This window comes from Pinus tabuliformis, chromosome X (genome assembly GCF_031772625.1).
Source record: "Pinus tabuliformis cultivar Carrire ecotype Pingquan chromosome X, CPIR1, whole genome shotgun sequence".
NCBI classification, from domain to species: domain Eukaryota; kingdom Viridiplantae; phylum Streptophyta; class Pinopsida; order Pinales; family Pinaceae; genus Pinus; species Pinus tabuliformis.
In genome coordinates this window covers 672,321,000-672,338,220 of record NC_142308.1, presented here as the reverse complement: position 1 = coordinate 672,338,220, position 17,221 = coordinate 672,321,000, and the positions used below count along the sequence as shown (strand labels likewise).

At 40.3% G+C, this 17,221-nt stretch overlaps 1 protein-coding gene across 1 annotated transcript in view; it reads left to right on the top strand.

Moving 5' to 3' along the window:
* The window catches only part of LOC149141768 (histone deacetylase 5-like), a 415,110-nt gene extending 398,943 nt beyond the window's left edge, over positions 1-16,167 (top strand). The window contains exon 19 of the mRNA XM_089451330.1: positions 15,592-16,167. Within this exon, the coding sequence (XP_089307456.1) occupies positions 15,592-15,760 (169 nt within the window). The 3' untranslated portion in view covers positions 15,761-16,167. The remainder of the gene's footprint in view (positions 1-15,591) is intronic.
* Positions 16,168-17,221: the final 1,054 nt, after the last annotated feature.

Sequence of the window (17,221 nt, the reverse complement as noted above, 5' to 3'; positions counted from 1 at the left end):
TGACTGGGTTTTCCCCTCAAGGGGGGTTTTGCCTTGGTATGTACTTACATCTTGTGTCCATTGTTTTATGTGTTGCTGCTTTTGGTAATTACTTGATGAACTAAAGAAAGAAGATATTAAGAATCATAATAATAAGAAACATGACAAGTAATTATCAATATCGAGAAAATCTTTACTGCCTTTCTGATTTTCCAACATTGCGAACTGCGTAGTTCGCACTGCCTTGCTCCCTTTTCTCACAACTATGTCTATCTCCATCCCATCGACTTGCTCTTATAATCTCTCATTGGAGCATCAACAACTAAGATCTAATCGTGATCGATGGCTAAGATCAATTTGACTCCATCAATACACTTTTCTAGAAGTCTCTAGAGCAAAAGTCGATTTCCTCAATTAATACCCATTAATTAATCAATTTTCCTAAGTTAGACTTAGGCATTTTTTAGTTATTGATCAATTAATTTAGTTGAGAGGTTTCTTAGTGTTTTCTCTCGAAACATTTTCTAGGTTTTGGAGATCTTGTGTTCCTTAGCCTCTCTGACACCTTAGAGACTAGAACACCTGTTTGATGCTACCTCAAATCCATAAACTAACACTCCCTCTTAGCGAGGAAGGTGTTCTCTCTCCTCTACATGTTGTAGCTGGAGTGACCACGTTGTTGATGTCTAACATTTGTTGTACCTCCTTTCTTCACATCTCATACTGATCTGACTCCCTGACACTAGAAATCACTATGAAGAGGATAAACTGGGAAACACTATCTATCAACACTGTGCATACTCTGATTTATCTCACACTACTGCAGCTACTGCTTTGCTATTATTCCTTCATTACTGCTGTAAGCTACTGCAATAGTGAGTCTTCACTTGATCCCCCTCTAAAATAGCACTGGGAAATATCTCTTGGATGGAAACTCCTACATGGAGTCTCTCTCTAGCTGGAATTGCGCCTGCAACCTGTAATTATGAAATTTGCATTGCCTCCTCAAATCAACCGAATCTCCTGTAACTACAATTGGAAACTCCATCTCTACTAATCTAGTGTGCCCTTGCAATAGGCTCTGCAACTGCCTCATGAGTTCTAACCCCAACTTGTTTTGCACTGCCTACTGAGAACTTGATTATGCCCATATGGCTCAAGTTTCAACACTGTCTCTTGAATATCTGAGTGCAACTAGCTTTGCATTGTCTCTCACATAACTAATTGCACCTTACTGACGCTTCGACCCTCCTGCTACTAAAATACTATGGGCTCCCACAGCGAAGGTATTGATCCATGTGAAGAATGTATAGTGTCCTGTTGGTCTTCCATGGACCCTGCCCAATCCTGCAACTATGAAACGTCACGGTCCTCCTCCATCTGGAGGTATATCTCCTATGAAAGTGAATTCCTCATCTATCTCAACAACAGGAATTAACTCATCTATCTCTGTCGAAGATGTTGTCTGTTGTTGCCCTTTTTGTTCTTCTTCCTCTTTGGACATTGAGTGGCATAGTGACTGAACTCACCATATCCGAAGCATTTGACCTTCGACAGGTTCTTCTTCTTCTCCTCACGTCCCTTTGAGTTATGTCCATGATTGGGACCCTTCTTCACCTTCCCTTTACCTGCGAGGGCTACATTTTCTTCTTCCTCCTCAACTTTCAGTCCCTTGCTACTGCTACTTATAGTAACTTCTATCAGACTAAGTCGAAGCTCTTCCCGAGTGAAGTCACTCCACAGGCATTCCCAACTTGAACATTGATCTCATCTAGTGATCCCCTAAACAAAGGTCTACCATTCCTTGGTAAACCCGTTTAGAGTCATCTGCACTAGCTCACTATCTTTTGGTTTTTCTCCTATAGCTACAAGTTCATCACGAACTCCCTGAATTCTGGTGAGGTAGGAGGTTATGCTCTCACCCTTTTGCATCTTAGTTGTCCTCGGCTTCTCTTTGAGAATCATTTTACGATTCTCCGATGGATCCCGGTATAGCTTCACAACGACATCCCACATGTCCTTTGTTGTTTTCTTATCTGCAATATGCGAGACAATGTGATCCCAAATCCCTCCTCAGACTATCCTCTTAGTCTTGGCCATCTCTTTGTTGAAGGTTTCCAACTATTGTGGATTCGCTGGTTTTGCCATTACATTCGTCAAGAAATCCTTCAAACCATGCCCATCTAAAAGGAATTGCATTATGTCTTTCCAAACGCCAAAATTTGAGGCTTCATCAAGTCTATCCTGATCTTTGAGTCCTGTTGTTGCCATCTCTGTGAAACTCAAATAAACTAGAGACTAGTGCTGGAAATCCCCTTCCCCATCCTACTCGGCCTTCTCTCTGCCACTCGCACTCCCTCTAGAATGCACAGATTTGTTCCTATACTAGTAGATTTGATCTTGCACTCACCTTTGGTGTCCTTTTCAAAACTCGCACTGCCTGCTACTCCTTCACTGGGAAACTCTCTCTACCTTTTGGAAGTCCTCTGGAATTCAGCACATGTATTGCTACTCCTAAAGCATGCATTGACTGGACTGGCAAGTCTAACTCGGCCTACTGCTACTAGAAATCACGAATCTCCTCCTAAAAAAGAAAATCTAGAAATCTCCTTTGTGTGCTTTCCTCTTCCTCCCCTGCACAGATCTGCAGCTGCAACCCTGGCTGCCAATCCATCGCACCCATATCTACTCTGCAAATCAACTGATCTGCTCACAAGAACTGCTTCCCGGCAACCACACTACCTGCAAACTCTGCTCTAACACAATTTTCATTTTTCCTCCGAATGGATCTGGAAATTGAATTTCCTGCCTCTGCAATTCACACTCTTGGCTTGGCCTGCGTAGACTTGAACACTGTGCTTCAAATCTCCTTCTGAAATTGCACAATCTCTTGATCTTTCACCTCTCAGCCTCTAGTTTGATCAATAATGCTTTGATACCATGTGAAATTTCCTTGAATGCACCCATTGTATATTATTCTCCTAATTGATTAGCAGTTTCTTTGTTTATGGAAAATAGCAAATAAATCATTGATGCATTCTTCACAAATAAAATACATTGCAAAAGTAGAATAAGGAACTAAGAAATAAATGCACACATAAAAATCTGACATAATTATTTTGGACTAAAAGTCCCTGGAAAAACCCAGAAGGGAAAACCAGTGCAGCAAATGAGGGTTTATTTTATTATGCAACGAATATGGAGAATTACAATTGTTGGCCTTCCTGGATCATCTCCAATAATTTTATCTCACTTGAAAAAATACTAGGGGACCCCTTCCCCCTCTCAACAAATCAATATGCCCTCTCCTTGGCCACTCACTCTCTCCCTGGCACTCACACCACTGGGTAGAAATGCGCACTGCAACCTCTGGGACTTTCGCACTGCCTCGGAAATACCTCCTACCAAGTCGCCCTGCCTGTCTCTACCTCTAGAAGCAATTCGCTAGGCCTCCCGGGCATGATACGGGCACTAGCTACTAAATCAATCCCTCTCCGGACAACTCGCACTGCAAAAATAAGCCTCTCTATTGGGTAATATGACCTTCCTTCTGACACTGGAAAATGAAAAACCACCTAAGAATTTCTCTAAAAATTCTCCCTGCTGCAACCCTTGCTCCTCTTTGGATTTAATTCTTCCCTCGCTGAATACTACGCATTGGATAATTCACACTGCCTTGCTCTCTTGTATCACAATTGTGTCTATCTCCATCTTATCTACTTGCTCTTACGATCTCTCATTGGATCATCAATGACGAAGATCTAATCATGATCGATGGTTAAGATCAATTTGACTCTATCAATACACTTTTGAAAGTCTCTAGAGGAAAAGTTGATTTCCTCGATTAATACCCATTAATTAATCAATTTTCCTAAGTTAGACTTGGGCATTTTTCAATTATTGATCAATTAATTTAATTGAGAGGTTTCGAAGTGTTTTCTCTCGAAACCTTTTCTAGGTTTTGGAGATCTTGTGTTCCTTAACTTTTCTGACACCTTAGAGACTAGAACATCTATCTGGTGCTACCTCAAATCCATAAACTAAAAAGGTGCAAGGGAAACACTGTATTTATGTGGTGGTGGACAGGCTCATGAAGTTTGCACACTTCTTTGCCATATCCTCCAAATATTCAACAGCACAAGTGGCAGAGTTGTTCTTTAGAGAGGTATTCAAATTGCACGAGCTGTCGAAAACCATTGTGAGTGATAGAGATAGAAGGTTCATGGGAGGATTCTAGTAGGAGTTGTTCAGATTGGTTAGGATGAAGCTAATGCCTAACACTAGCTACCACGCACAGACTGATGGACAAACTTGTTAGAAACTGATAAACTTATCTTCTTATAAACTTGATACTCTGTTGTGAATCTTAATCTTCTTTTATGTTCTTTTAGTTAGTTCTTTTCATCAAAAAATATCAAGAAACAACAACAACAAAAGAAGGCATAGATATAGGCTCTCAGCCAGGGCAAAACCCCTCCAAGAGGAAAACCCAAAAACTTTTCTCTTCTTAGAATCTGCTTCAAATGAGATGCAAAGACCTAATCCCTAGACCAGGTCCTTCTCCCAGTATCAAGCCAGACCTTCCTCAAGTCCTTTCTTGAATCTGCACCAAACTGCAACTTCAACCTACCAGCTACAATACTGCTACTCAACCTGCAAGTTCGACCCTGCAATTTCGGCCTTGCATCTCCTAAATAAACCCTAACTTAGCAAGATAGATCTTCGGTCAGCAAGGTATAGATAGAGTTTCCTTCCTCCCAGCTACAAGATGTTGCACTTTGTCTGACTGCAACTCAGTCTTGCAACTTCGGCCTCTTCCTACGGCCTAGAAACCCTATATTTTCACACGTGTGAGAGAGATATAGCCCAAAAACCAAGAAAATTCATCCTTCTTCCTTTTCCAATTTCCCAGCTACAGATCGAACTCTTTCTTGAGATATCAAACTTGTGAGTGTGTGTATCTCCAAATGAAATCGAACTGCTCTTTATATAGCCTTCTCAAGTGGTCGAATCCCCTCCTTTAGGCTGACTTGTACTCTTGGAGATTCTAGGACTTTGTACTCTTGGAGATTCTAAGAGTGGGTCCGCATTCTTTATTGCAATCGACGCTTTCAAGGGTGACAATCCTTTGTATATTGCGATTACCGTGGATGCGATATATCAATAGGGCATTTCATAATGTTGCAGCAGGTCCGCAACGTATCGCATATATATATATATATATATTGCAATTTGCATGTTTTAATGTGGCAAGCCTTAGAGCCGGAATATATGAAATACACTAAAAGACCATGCTTCGAAACATTTGGCGGACTTCACCTGTTTATACACCCAGACACATATATCGTCAGGTCCGCACATATATATCGCAGTCGGGGGTTTTGGGTAGTTGCACATAGTAGAACCCCCCGATATGCTTGCTCCGATATATATATATATATATATATATATATATATATATATATTCCGCCTCCGATAGTGTATTCCAATATATATATAAACTTCGCCTTTTCAATAGTGTATATTGTGCATATATATATATATATATATATATATATATATATATATATATTATATACTACTCTGCCTCTACCTTTATGTCCTCCGCTCTTTTTACTCTTCCGCTTTTCTCTATTGCTCTGCCGATAGTTCTTCTTTGGCATATATATGGCTCCTCCGATAGTTCTTCTTATGCTCCTCCGATATGTTAACTCCTCTTTTGATGACTTCTTCCTCTCGGTTCTTCTTGGGCATGTATTACATGTGATGCTCCTCCGATGTGGCTCCTCTTGCTCCAATGTCTTCCTTTGGCTTTGCAATGTCTTTCAATGACCTCCTCTGATACCTTCATACCTTGATGGCTTCTGCCTTTTCCGATATGCCTCTCTTGCTCTGATATTCTGCAATACTCTTAAGCATAAGTGATAGCTTTGATATGCCTCCTTTGTTAACTCCTTCATTAACAGACTCTTACTCATGGCTTGGCTTTCTTGATGGCCTTGCTCCTGTTTCTTCATAGATCTGCTCTGCTTCCCCTTGGCTTCATATCATCATCTAGTATCTAGAATATTGCCATATTGACATCAATGACAACCTAGGTCAACATTTCCTTCCTCCCAGCTACAAGATGTTGCACTTTGTCTGATTGCAACTCAGTCCTGCAACTTTGGCCTCTTCCTACAACCCAGAAACCCTATATTTTCACACGTGTGAGAGAGATATAGCCCAAAAACCAAGAAAATTCATCCTTCTTCCTTTTCGAATTTCCCAGCTACAGATCGAACTCTTTCTTGAGATATCAAACTTGTGGGTGTGTGTATCTCCAAATGAAATCGAACTGCTCTTTATATAGCCTTCTCAAGTGGTCGAATCCCCTCCTTTAGGCTAACTTGTACTCTTGGAGATTCTAGGACTTTATAAACTCAAAAATAATTCTTTTTACAATTACAAATTGCCTGGAAGGGTCTTATAAACATGATGTTGACTGATTTGACTCATGACAATAAATCCTAAGACCTAACAAACCCTAGAACCATCAATAATGAGCATGAAACCCATGCTTTAATAATAATAATTTTTCTTTTTTTTTCTTGTTTGTTACATAGGATACATATTGAAATGAATACAACAATTATGAAAACGAAACTAGTTACATTTCTCAACACTCCCTCTTAACTAGGGAGGTATTCATAATTGTACAACTAGTACAACATGTAATGTTCCCAAATTTTGTGCGTATAAAAATTACTTAGAGTTTTGCCAATTTTTGGGTAATATTAAAAGGGTGGAAATATTGTTTTGTGAGAAGGGAGATATTATTATTATAATGGAATGGCAGCAAATAATATTTCATTGGAGGATGGGGGGAAATTATTATTTTTGATAGGCGGAAAAATAATATTTTATTGATAAAGGATGCTAATTACTATTTTATTCAAAATGGTGGCAAAAGTCTCCTAGTGGAAATTGGGCCCCACCAATCAAATAATAGTAAAAGATGAGAATCTAGGAGGCTCAAGGGAAAATTATAAATGGGGGATGGACTCATTGGAAAATAATTATATTCCTATTATTTCTAATTGTTATTGAGAAGAAGCTCAAGCGAGTTCCAAGTGTTTCAAAAGTGAAACCCAAAGCTAATTTCAGTGGACTTCGAGTGCCACCCTAGTTAGCTCTTGGAGAAGATCATTCCAGATCTTCCATTGTGCTTATTGGAGAGAATCTTTAGCTCTGAATTAGTTGTCTACAGGGATACACAAAGCCTCAGGAGCCCGAGTTCATTTTCCATTAGGAGGGTTGAGCACCAAAGAATTGTATGGTCAATTCTTGGAGCCATTTCAGGGACGAGTTCCTCATTGATAAAAGGGGTCGAATTCTGAAGCTCAGTATTTTGCAAGGACGCTGATTTGTGCAAGGGAATACGCTCAGGTTTCAGGGGTTGAGTTGGACCCATTCACATCGTTCGACAGTCAGCATCCTATAGGACACTTTAGAAATAAAATAGCAAAGACCGATTTGAGGTTCCTTGAGCCATTCGCTTAGCCCATCAAGCACACTCATTCCAAATCTTTGCACAAGGAGATAGGGTCAAAATCTTAAGGGACATCTATCACTTGGAGTTGAGCCACATCTATTGTAAAGAGGCAGAAATATATGGTCTATAATTACCCTGAGCGCACTAGTAGTTTCAGAAGTCAACATTGCTATTTATACATCTCAAAGGTTGGGTGTTCTTGCAAATAGAGGGTCGAATCCCATTCTAATACTGGCAGAGTTGCTAATCTCTTCTTGGGTCGAATTCATCTTGATATCTGGGCTAAGTTGTGTGCCCACAAGTTGGGTACTTAAGGGAACAAAAAGGGTTGTGTGTTACATTGAAAAAGAAGCATCGAGTTCACCATTCTCTGTGGGACATGACAGCATATTGAAAAACAATGATTTGTTGGATTTTTGTGGATAAAAGACTCCTAGGAAATGCCAAGATGCCAGACACTTTTTTATGTGCGTGAGGCTGAGTTTAGATGTTTGTAACTCCTTGTTTGTGGCCTGAAGAGAATGCTGATATTAATGTTGGAATTTCTAAGTCTAACCCGTTAGAAACGCTTCATGTACTTTCTGATTTATTCCTACCTACTTGTTCTGTTAATTAACAAGTTATTTACCATGTAAATACTGGAAATAAATACAAGTACATGCTAAACACATTATAGATCATCAACTGAAGGAAACAAAACAAGCACACAAGTGACACCGTTATTTTTGAAACAATGTCCCTAGAAAAACCCAATGCAGGAAAACCAGTGCAACTATCTGAGGGTTTAATTATTATGCAGTTTCTAAATACAATCTGGGTGCGAAAACCGACTCACCCAACAAAAGAATAATCTCGGCAGTAGTACCTCTCCTTCGGAGACGGATGCTTCGGCTGAAACCCTAGATAAACACTCCGGCAGCTCCTCAGATCTAATCTGCCCCACGAAAAACCCCAGCATCAGCGTCTTCTGCCCTCTGCGTCAGCTTTCCCGACAGTTTTGGGAGTTCCCGGCAGTTTCGGCTATTCTCGGCAATTCCGGCTTCTGCCCTCTGCGTCAGCTTTCCCGGTTGTTCCAGCAGTTTCGGTTGTTCCCGACAGTTCCAGCTTCTGCCCTTTGCGTCAGTGTTCCCGGCAGATCCGGTTGTTCTCGGCAGTGCCGACTTCTTCCCTCTGCGTCAGCTTTCCTGGCTATTGCATTGATCCTCTCGGCACTATCTTTGCCTCTTTGCTTCCGTATTCATTGCCCCCCAGCTGCAACTCTGATCACTCTCTCGACTTCCTTAGCAAACCCTGCCCCAGAAAGTTGAAATCTTGATCAACTCGGTGTGTTCTCCAAGTGATCCTCAAACCTCCTATTATACTTTTCTCATTGACAAATCAACGGTTGAGATTAAGTCCCTAATCAACGACTAAGATTAGATCTGGCTTGATCCATGACTTTTGGACCATTCTAACATAGTTTTATATTAATTCACATTAATATTTTATTTTCCTTGAGTTTAGACTTAGGGACTCCATTAAAAATATTAATTATTTTAATATCTCCCAAACTGTTTAGAATCTGCCCAAACCCTTTCTGGGTATTGGAGATTTCATGTGCCTTAGCCTCTCCACCAAATTTCGTTGCTAGAGCACATCCGATGCTACCCCAAATCAACACTCCCTCTTAGCAAAGACTGTGCTCTAGCAATACTCCTTACTGAGTATTACTTTGATCATTCGGCATCGATCCCTGATGCTAGGCCTCCTGCCCATCATCTGCACTATTGTATCTCGTACTTCCACCCATGGCTCTGCCACTGCCACTGTTGTATTTGTACGACAACTCCCTCTGCATCTGTCTTGTTGCCCATGGCCCTACCACTGCCACTGCTGCGTCTGCACTGCATCCCCTCTCAACATGCTGCATCATGTTGCCCATAGCACCGCCACTGCTAACTGTTGCACTGCAACTCAGTTGCTGAGAAGTAAGTCACTGATCTCCCAACTCTGACACCTTTGTCAGGCTAGAGACACTCCCGATGTTGAAGCTCCCTCTGCCACTGACAAGTGCTCCCTCTCTGACCTCTGTGTCACTGCAACAACTCCCTGGATCTTGCACCATTGCACACCTCTTTGTGCCATCCTGCACTGGCGCAACACTCCCGTGCCTCTCGCACTGTTGCAGCCTGCTAGCCTTGCGTTGTCCTAGGAATCTTGCACTATCGCTCCCTCTGTTGCTCCATCCTCATTCGTCTCTACCGACATCTGCCAGTACTGCTACTCCTCATCGGGGCTCCCGTAGCAAGGTATAATCCAAGAGGTTGGGTACCTTGAGGATCCTAGCCTTCATTGCCTGTAGTCCGCCTGACTACAGCTCGATGTCTCCCCACTTCTTCTCAAGTGGCACATGAGTACTCATGGCACAATCATCATCCCTCAAGGCGAAGGCCTTGATACGATGTTTATCTAGAATGGACAAGATCCTGGCCTTCCAGACCACAAAGTTGGATGCTCCGTCCAGCCTATCCTGATCCCTCATCCCATTCATGGTCATCTCTTTACTCTTCTCTGTCGACTCCTCTGAGTCTCTCTACTTCTTGCCTGGAAGTTCTTGGTTCGAGTCCTACTGAGTCTTCCTACTTCCCATCTGGAAGTTCTCTGTTCGACTCTTCCGTGTCTCTCTACTTCCCCTCTGGAAGTTCTCTTCTGGACTCCCTCTGAGTCCCGATTTCCCTCCTGGAAATCCTTCTGCCAACCGTCAAGTTGCCCCTCTCCAATCGTCTGTGCAACTGCACCACTGATCTGGATTCCTTGGCTAGAAATCTGCCTTGGCAGTAACTCCCTTCCCTTGGTCTTGCCCTGTTAGGTATTGTTCTTACTACAGTACCCCACCAGCTTCACTCTGCAACTTACCCACAGCCTCCTATACCCCAGCAACTGAAGGATTGAGCCACTTGGCTCTGCGCAATCCTGGCACTGACAAATCAACTCCCCCAGCCAACTGCGTCAGCCCTCCTGGCCTCTCCGTGAGCCTGATTCTGCCTCCCTTAGCCTTTGCGTTGTCTTTCTTTGGCCCAGAATGATGACGCAATTCCTTTGTGTCACTCCTTCCTTTGTCGCCTTCTGCAAGGATTAGCTCTGTCACTCGGGACAATTGATTTATGTTGTTGCTGCTCTGCTCGGCTGATGTCCTCAGTTTTCCTATGATTTATAACCACTCTCTGATACCATGTTGGAATTTCTAAGTCTAACCCGTTAGAAACCCTTCATGTACTTTCTGATTTATTCCTACCTACTTGTTCTGTTAATTAACAAGTTATTTACTATGTAAATACTGGAAACAAATACAAGTACATGCTCAACACATTACAGATCATCAACTGAAGGAAACAAAACAAGCACACAAGTGACACCGTTATTTTTGGACAAATATCCTCGGAAAAACCCAATGCAGAAAAACTGGTGCAGCGATCTGAGGTTTTATTATTATGCAGTTTTTGAATACAATCTGGATGCCAAAACCGGCTGACCCAACAGAGAATAATCTCGGCAGTAGTACCTCTCCTTTGGAGATAGATGCTCCAGCTGAAACCCTAGATAAATGCTCTAACATCTCTCAGCTCCAATCTGCCCCACGAAAAACCCTAGCGTCAGCCTCTTCTGCCCTCTACGTCAACTTTCCCCGCAGTTTCGGTAGTTTCATCTTCTGCCCTCTGCATCAGCTTTCCCCGCAGTTTGGGTGGTTTCAGCTTCTGCCCTCTGCGTCAGCTTTCCGGGTTGTTCCGGTTGTTCCCAATAGTTCCGGCTTCTGCCCTCTGCGTCAACTTTCCCGGTTGTTCCGACAGTTCCCAGCAGTTCCAGCTTATGCCCTCTATGTCAACTTTCCCGGCAGTTTCGACCTTTGCCCTCTGCATCAGCGTTCTCAGCAGTTCTGTTGTTCCCGGCAGTTCCGACTTCTACCCTTTGCGTCAACTTTCCCGGCGGTTCCGACAGTGCCCGGCAGTTCTAGCGTCTGCCCTATGCGTCAGCTTTCCCCGCTGTTGCGCTAGTCCTCCCGACACTATCTTTGCCTCTTTGCTTTTGTATTCACTGTCCCTCAGCTGTGACTCTAATCACTCTCTCAACTTCCTCAGCGAACTCTGCCCCAGAAAGTCGAAATCTTGATCAACTCGATGTGTTCTCCAAGTGACCCTCAAGCCTCCTCTTATACTTTTCTTGTTGACAAATCAACGACCGAAATTAAGTCCCTAATCAACGGCTAAGATTAGATCTGGCTTGATCCATGACTTTTGGACCATTCTAAGACAATTTTATATTAATTCACATTAATATTTTATTTTCACTAAGTTTAGACTTAGGGACTCCATTAAAAATATTAATTATTTTAATATTTCCCAAACTGTTTAGAACCTGCCCAAACCCTTTTTGGGTATTGGAGATCTCATGTGCCTTAGCCTCTCCACCAAATTTTGTGGCTAGAGCACATCCAATGCTACCCCAAATCAACAATAAAAGTCAAGTCACTAGGGACGAACCTTTGATATTCTGGAGCATGTTGGTGCTACCAAAAAAGGACCACAAATCTGATATATGTTTTGTTGTAATTAATTTCCAGGTTCCCTATATTCTTTGGGCGTTGTAATCCTCGTTATTTTGTGAAAGAAATGATAATATTCCCTTGATATTTCATATGTGACGGAGTATGTATTATTGAGATGTGTATTTTTGAATTAATGAGCTACTCCCGTACTATTGTTATGAACCTCTTTGAGCTATCTATACTTTGTTGTGTGAGTTATTTTGAATAAAATGCATAAAAATGCACCTACAGCGAATAACCTACAAACAGTTTGAAGAAACAACACACCGAATCCTAGATAAAAACTCAGTAAATTGTGTGGAGTTTAAGGCTCTTCTTGAAAGGTATATTACAAACATCATATCTCAAACTAAAGAGTTCTCAAGAAGAGTCGGATTGATAAGCCATACTGTAAGCGTCATCATCATGACCAGCACTGTCCCTGAGGCCTAACTAGACAAGCTCTTCTTTAACCAAGACTATTACGCTGGGAGGCTTTATGTGTGATACAGCACTACCTCTCTAAAGTATATACCCCATCCGAATGTCCACAAGGTATGTCCTTTTAGGACTATTCTTATCTTGGATCTCCATACTTGAGTCCTCAAAGAATATCGATTCTCTTCGACCACTCTTGGATTTTTGTCCCATCCTCAAAGAGAGCTGGTACCTTTCCTTTCTTGGATGTTATATCCTCAAGGAAACCACAGATGCTTATCCAATCCTTTGTCATTCTCTCTTCATCACCCGAAGAGGAGAATGCACATGTGATGTTCATCATCACTCCCTCTCAACCAGAGAGTACATCCCTATTCTCCCTTAATCTTGAGAATAGAACCTTGCTCCTTATTCAAGGAGACTCCTTTTGTTCCCTCTCAAACTAGAGGAGATTTCTTCCTTCCAATAATGGAAACCAACACCACAAGTCTTTACAACTTGTCTTCATCAAAGCATCAGCTACTAGTTCTCCATAGCTACATGGCTCCCTCTTTCCTTTGCATCCCTTGTATTGAGCTTGCTTTCTTTCGAGTTATCATGGAGCCATCTCCACTCTTCGTTCTTGTGGCAGGATTTAGGTCATCTTTTCTTGCTCATCACTTTCTTCTTTAATCAAGAAGGCATTGTATTGAGCCTACCTGATCTTCAATCTAATCATGAAAGCGATCTTCTTTGACCTTCAGTATCTTTTCACATCATTACCTTTTAATCCATATCTTGACTTCACAATTGTCAGGTTCCAGATATCGAGCTTCCCTCAATATCCTTCATCCATGTAGTGGAGCTTGCTTCAACTGTGATCATATATCCCTGCAACACTTTACCAAGTAGAAAATAATATGTTAACTAGATAACCAATAATAATAAAAGATCAGACTTACCTCATCATAATGACCACCTCCTTCTATCAACATTTTACATATTCTAGAGAAAGTCTTAATCTTCTATACATTCTACATTTTACATACTCTAGAGAAAGTCCTAATCTTCTATACATTCTTAAGTCAAATTCTATTATTTTCCAACATCATTAATACTTAAGCATATCTTTGTAACCAACTTTATTCCATAAGATTCTTTGTACATGTGAATCTTATCCAAAGTTTTCTTTTATACATTCTTATGCTTTGATCCGATCATCTAACTATCCACATATTTCTACATATTTCACAAAAAGTTTGTATTTTGACCCTATGTAGTAAGTGCCCATGATCAATGCTTAATCCTTAATTGGTAGAAAAGTGGTTTGTTTACCATGTATTATGATCTTAAAACATGTGTGGTGTGGTCCCATATTAGAGTATAAATAGCCCACACTTAATATTTTGATTCAAAAGAGTTCCTTTCTTTTGTTTAGCAACGTACACACAAAATCTCTTCCAAGTTGTTCAAGGCACCCCCGACAATTGCGCAACTTGTTTAGAGATTCACTATTTCTCTTTTGCACAAAGGTGCTATGCTCTTGATACAAAACCGAGCTTCTCCCTTTTTCAACAGTAAAAAGCAAAACTGCCTTCATTATATAAAGACGAGTTTACAGAGCTCCATTATCATTTCTTCAGAGAACCCAAGGGAGCTACAAAGGACTCAAAATCTGTGAAAAAATAGTAATCATAAATACATCTACTCGACCACAACAGGACATCATGAATCTATAAAACCCAAAAGTGACCCAGCAAGGAAACGTGGGTTTAGACGCTCTGCAATAAAACATCGTAAGGCAGTAGAGCCGCTGGCCGGCCTGACAGGAGGCCAAGTAACAAAAACTGTTGTGAACAAAAAGGAAAAACAGAAGCATCAAAAAAGGGACAAAAAAGAAACCCAGACAAAATAGAAGCCGAACAGATCAGGACGAGAAGGATCCCGAGCCACAAAAGGAGCCATCTTGCAGGAATTCAAAGTGAACCAACCCTGGTAGGCAAGAAAGCCCACGCTTGGATAAGGCATTAGCCTCCGAGTTCTGCTCCCAATAAACATGTTGGAAGGAAACGTCAAGGAAAGTGGGCAGCAGAGCCCTGATGTTTTCCATCCAGTGAAATAAGGCCGGCACCTCAAGAGAGACCCTCCCTTGCAACGACCGATTTTGAATCACCAACAACCAGAATCTTATCGATGGCCAGCCAAGCAGCACATTGGAGCGCCCCAACAGAGCAATCACCTCCACCCTGCAATTAGTGCCCGGACCACCATGCCAGTAGAAATGAAAGACTTGCGAAAGACAGAGTTTGATGAAAACTCCAAATCCACACTGATCACCGGACGAACCCCCATCAAAAAAGACGATGGGAAACAAGTCCCCCAGATCCTTCCCTTATAAGAGGAGTTATGACCCTTAAAGAGATGAAAAACCATACGTAGTGGTGGCCTCGTGTAATTAACTTTTCTCTAGAGATTAATTTCTTATTATTGAAGTACAAATTCACTGTGTCAAAACTTAAAAGATACAAATAAAACAAAAAGAAACGAAAAAGATAAGACATGAAAATCTTTCCAATTTCCAGATCTAAAACGGTCCTCTTAAACAGATGGGTTCGGAATTATCTTAACTCAGAGGATTTTACTTCTTTTGTCAAAGAAATAGGTACAGTTAAGCTAGCCGAAGGCATACAGGAAGCACTCTTCCTTCCAGCCTTGAGGAATGTCCCAGGCAAGTCAAGATGTTCATGTATTGTATGTTATGGGATCAAGAATCCAGATAGAACTGTTCATTTACCATCTTGCATAGCAAGTACCATGTTCTTGTATTCATCTTTATTTCTCTCTCTCTCTTTAGACAGCTTCGCTTCAGTATTCCAATTTGCTGTGGAGGCAGTGGCTTGGAATATGATGTGGAATAAAAGACGCTCATCCACTACTACTATCTGTTTGATTTTCTTTCTTTATTTACACGGCAGTGTTATCTGTTTCCTTCTATCTATTTTTACGGCGCTTTTATCTGTTTCCTTTATTTATTTATATGTGGGTTTTTCTATACTAGTGATGGTGAGAATTGTAACATCTAAATGAGGAATTTTTACAGGTGCTCCATGTGTGACGTTGAAAAGTTCAAGCATGGACAACTACCGCTTTGTCCTCCATCTTCAAGGTACGAAAATATTCTCATTCGAGGTCTCGTCCAAGGGAAAAAACTTTCTGAAGATGATGCAATGGCCTACATCCGTGCAGCATCAACATCACCCCTGTTGTAAATAAAACATGAACTGATAATTTATATTCATATCTATTATTTCTTTCCCTTGGCACGCTACCAAGTCTGCCACTCTATAACAGCAGCATAGATTTAGTAGAACCACACTTGCATGCTCATGATTAATCGATTTTAAAGAATGCCCAAAGCAATCAATTCATGTCCGTGTCCATATGGAGTCATTCTTTCTATTCAGGTGCATGTAGTACATTGAGATCATGTGCAGGATATTCAACCGAGTGCAGTCATTCTTTCAAACAAGTTGACAGGTGTAAAATCAAGATTAAAACCCGAAACCAAGGCTAACCAGCAAACTGTGAGGTGTACATTGTTGGATATCTGTTGACACTCATGTATTATATTTCAGCTATTTATATGCAAGAAAATGGATTTGTTTTGTCTTGCTTCTTAGAAGTTCAGTTCATGTGGTTGTTGACTGATGACACAGGAAAAATTGTCCATTCACTTTAATCAATGAAGTAATTTTCTGTTAAATATAAAATAGTTTGTAATAAGGAAAAACACAACCTGCATTCTTTGAGTTAAGTTTTCCTTCAATCTCAATATTGAGAGAGTGTAATGTCTAATGACAATGCTGATCTTCATATTATTATTGCCCTTGCAACAACTGGGATGTCTCCATTCATTCTCAGAAAAAGAATAATTCTAACAGAGAACTATTTCCTCCGGAAAGGTCTTTGTGAGCTATACACCCAAAAGCCATGTGGTGTTTTGCCTTAAAGGCCAACTCTAACAAGAACTTAATCCAAAGCATTATTGACATTCAGTACAATAGCATTGTATTCTCTTTCGCAATTTCCTTTACCTTCCTCACGAACTTTGGTAGTGGTTAATATATATTTCATGACATCTTTGAAGCCTTTGGGAAATACCTCTACCTTCCTTTCACAAATTATTAATTTGGGAAAAACCAGTCTGGATGTTAAATTAAATAAAAAATATTTATATTTTTCCATTCATTATGAAAATAGATTTGTATTAAAAAAATTATATTAAATAGTTTTATGATATGTGTATATATAAGTAGATTAAAAATCACTTTTATGTCTTTCAATTAAAGCAAGTAACAAATAAAATATACCATTAAAATAAAATGATTATTTATATTTTCCCATTCATTATGAAAATAGATTTGTATTAAAAGATTCTATTAAATGGTTTTATAATATGTGTATATATAAATGTATCAAAATTCACTTTTATGTCTTTCAATTAATAAATCAAGTAATGAATAAAATATATTATTAAAAGAACTTTTTATTTTTTCATGCGAAAGTTGATTCAAAATCTTGTAAATCTAATTAACCCAAAAAACACACAATATAAAAATGACTTGATATATCATTAATTTTTAGATTCCGCAAGTGGGAAACAACTTAGATGATTTTGAACCCTTTTAAAATATTTACAATTTAACACGCCTTTCCCAATTGTGAACAAA